A 1,577-nucleotide genomic window follows, 5' to 3' on the forward strand; every position below is an offset into this window, starting at 1 on the left:
CTAGGGCCAGCTCCCACGTTCCTAAGTTGCTCCATGGCTTTGGGCTGAGCCCCAACCCTCTCTGGGAAGCAGAGACAGGATATTTTTTCTCCTCCTTGCCGGGCAGGAAGAAACTTTGGAGCCCTGCAGTATGGGGGTTCCTAGTCTGGAAGTTTTCCAGGAGCCTCTGCCCCCCGCCCCAACCCTGCCGTGTGCATGCCCCACCCAGGGCTCAAAAGAAAACAAACTAGTGAAGGTCATTGGTGAATGTAAGGTTTGTTTCTTTTTTTAAGAAAGGAGCCACAGGACTGTGTTCTGGCCCTCAGTGCCCTCCTTGGGCAAGATCATCTCAGGGTCTGGCCTGGCCTCCGGGTTCAGACAGCGGCTGACAGCCCGCGGAGGTAGTCCCCGGCCAGAGGCAGCACAGCCCAGTCGTCTGTCCGTAGGGCCACGGGCACTCCGTCCGCCTGGGCCGCCTCCAGTCGCAGCAGCAGCCTCGAGTCTGGGGGCAGGCGGATGGCCACATGGTAGCTGGTGGGGGGCTGGGCCACCACCACAAAGGGCTCCAGGTGGCATGACACCAAGGCCTCCAGCCCCTGTGGCCCAAGAGGGCACCAAAGGCGACTCTCGGTGCCCTTTGGCAGGCAGGAGTCCCAGAGCTCCTCGAAGAAGCCCCGCTTGTCCCCGTCGGGGGCCTGCGGGAAAGGCAGGAAAAGGTCAGCGAAGTTCACAGGCAAGGGCGGCAGGTGGGCATGGCACGTGAGGCCAGCGGGGGTGGCGTACAGCGCACGCACGCCCAGCTGCGTGGGAGCCGGGCGGCGGGGCTGCAGAGGCAGGAGCAGAGGGGGGCAGGGGCGGCCCGGGAGCAGGCAGGGCACGTGGATGGCCCCCAGGGGTGCGTAGAGCTGTCCTTCTACACGGAAGCGCAGCTCCAGAGAGTAGACGGGCTCCAGCACCTCCACGTGCAGCCGCAGCACGGGGACCGTGCCCACTGCTTGGCGGGGCCCCACACTCAGCCGGATCGGGGCCGGGGCCTCCTGCACCATCAGCACTGCGGCGAAGCCCTGGTTCTCGGCCACCAGTGAGGAAGTCAGTGCAGGGGCGGCCAGCGAGGGGCCCAGGGCCACCCCCAGCTTGGGCCCCGCCAGGTGGGCCAGGAGGATGTAGTAGAGGCGTGCGTGGTCCCGCCCATCGGGGTCCTCCAACTGCCTGGCCAGTGCCTGCAGCAAGTCGGCCAGGCCTTCCCCGACACCCGCCCGCAGCAAGGCCCGGCAGACCTGCAGCAGGGCCTGCTGGAGGCCCCAGTCCGTGCAGTGGGCTGCCGCGGCTCGCAGGAAGCCGAGGGTGGCACTTGGAGTGTTCCCGTCTGCCACTTTCGCCAGTATCTGCAGGTGCCAACGAAGGGCCTCGTCCCTGCCCGGCCTGGACACCACCTCCTGCCGCAACACCGCTCTCAGGGGCTCCCCCAGCTCAGGGCCCACCCTGTCCAAGAGATCCACAAAATGGGGAGCCAGCGCAGGCCGGGCTCGGTACAGCCGGGCCAGTCCGTGGGTCAAGGGCGTCAGCACCGCAGGCTGCGTGGCTAGACAGTGAACGAC

At 66.8% G+C, this 1,577-nt stretch overlaps 1 protein-coding gene across 1 annotated transcript in view; it reads right to left on the reverse strand.

The window, feature by feature from the left end:
* Positions 1–243: 243 nt before the first annotated feature.
* LOC121104798 (AP-5 complex subunit beta-1) overlaps positions 244–1,577 on the reverse strand; it is a 9,732-nt gene continuing 8,398 nt past the window's right edge. Inside the window, exon 3 of the mRNA XM_040639413.1 lies at positions 244–1,577. Coding sequence (XP_040495347.1) covers positions 354–1,577 — 1,224 coding nt within the window. The 3' untranslated portion in view covers positions 244–353.

The sequence above is a fragment of the Ursus maritimus genome, unplaced genomic scaffold (assembly GCF_017311325.1).
Source record: "Ursus maritimus isolate PB19 unplaced genomic scaffold, ASM1731132v1 scaffold_23, whole genome shotgun sequence".
Lineage (NCBI taxonomy): Eukaryota > Metazoa > Chordata > Mammalia > Carnivora > Ursidae > Ursus > Ursus maritimus.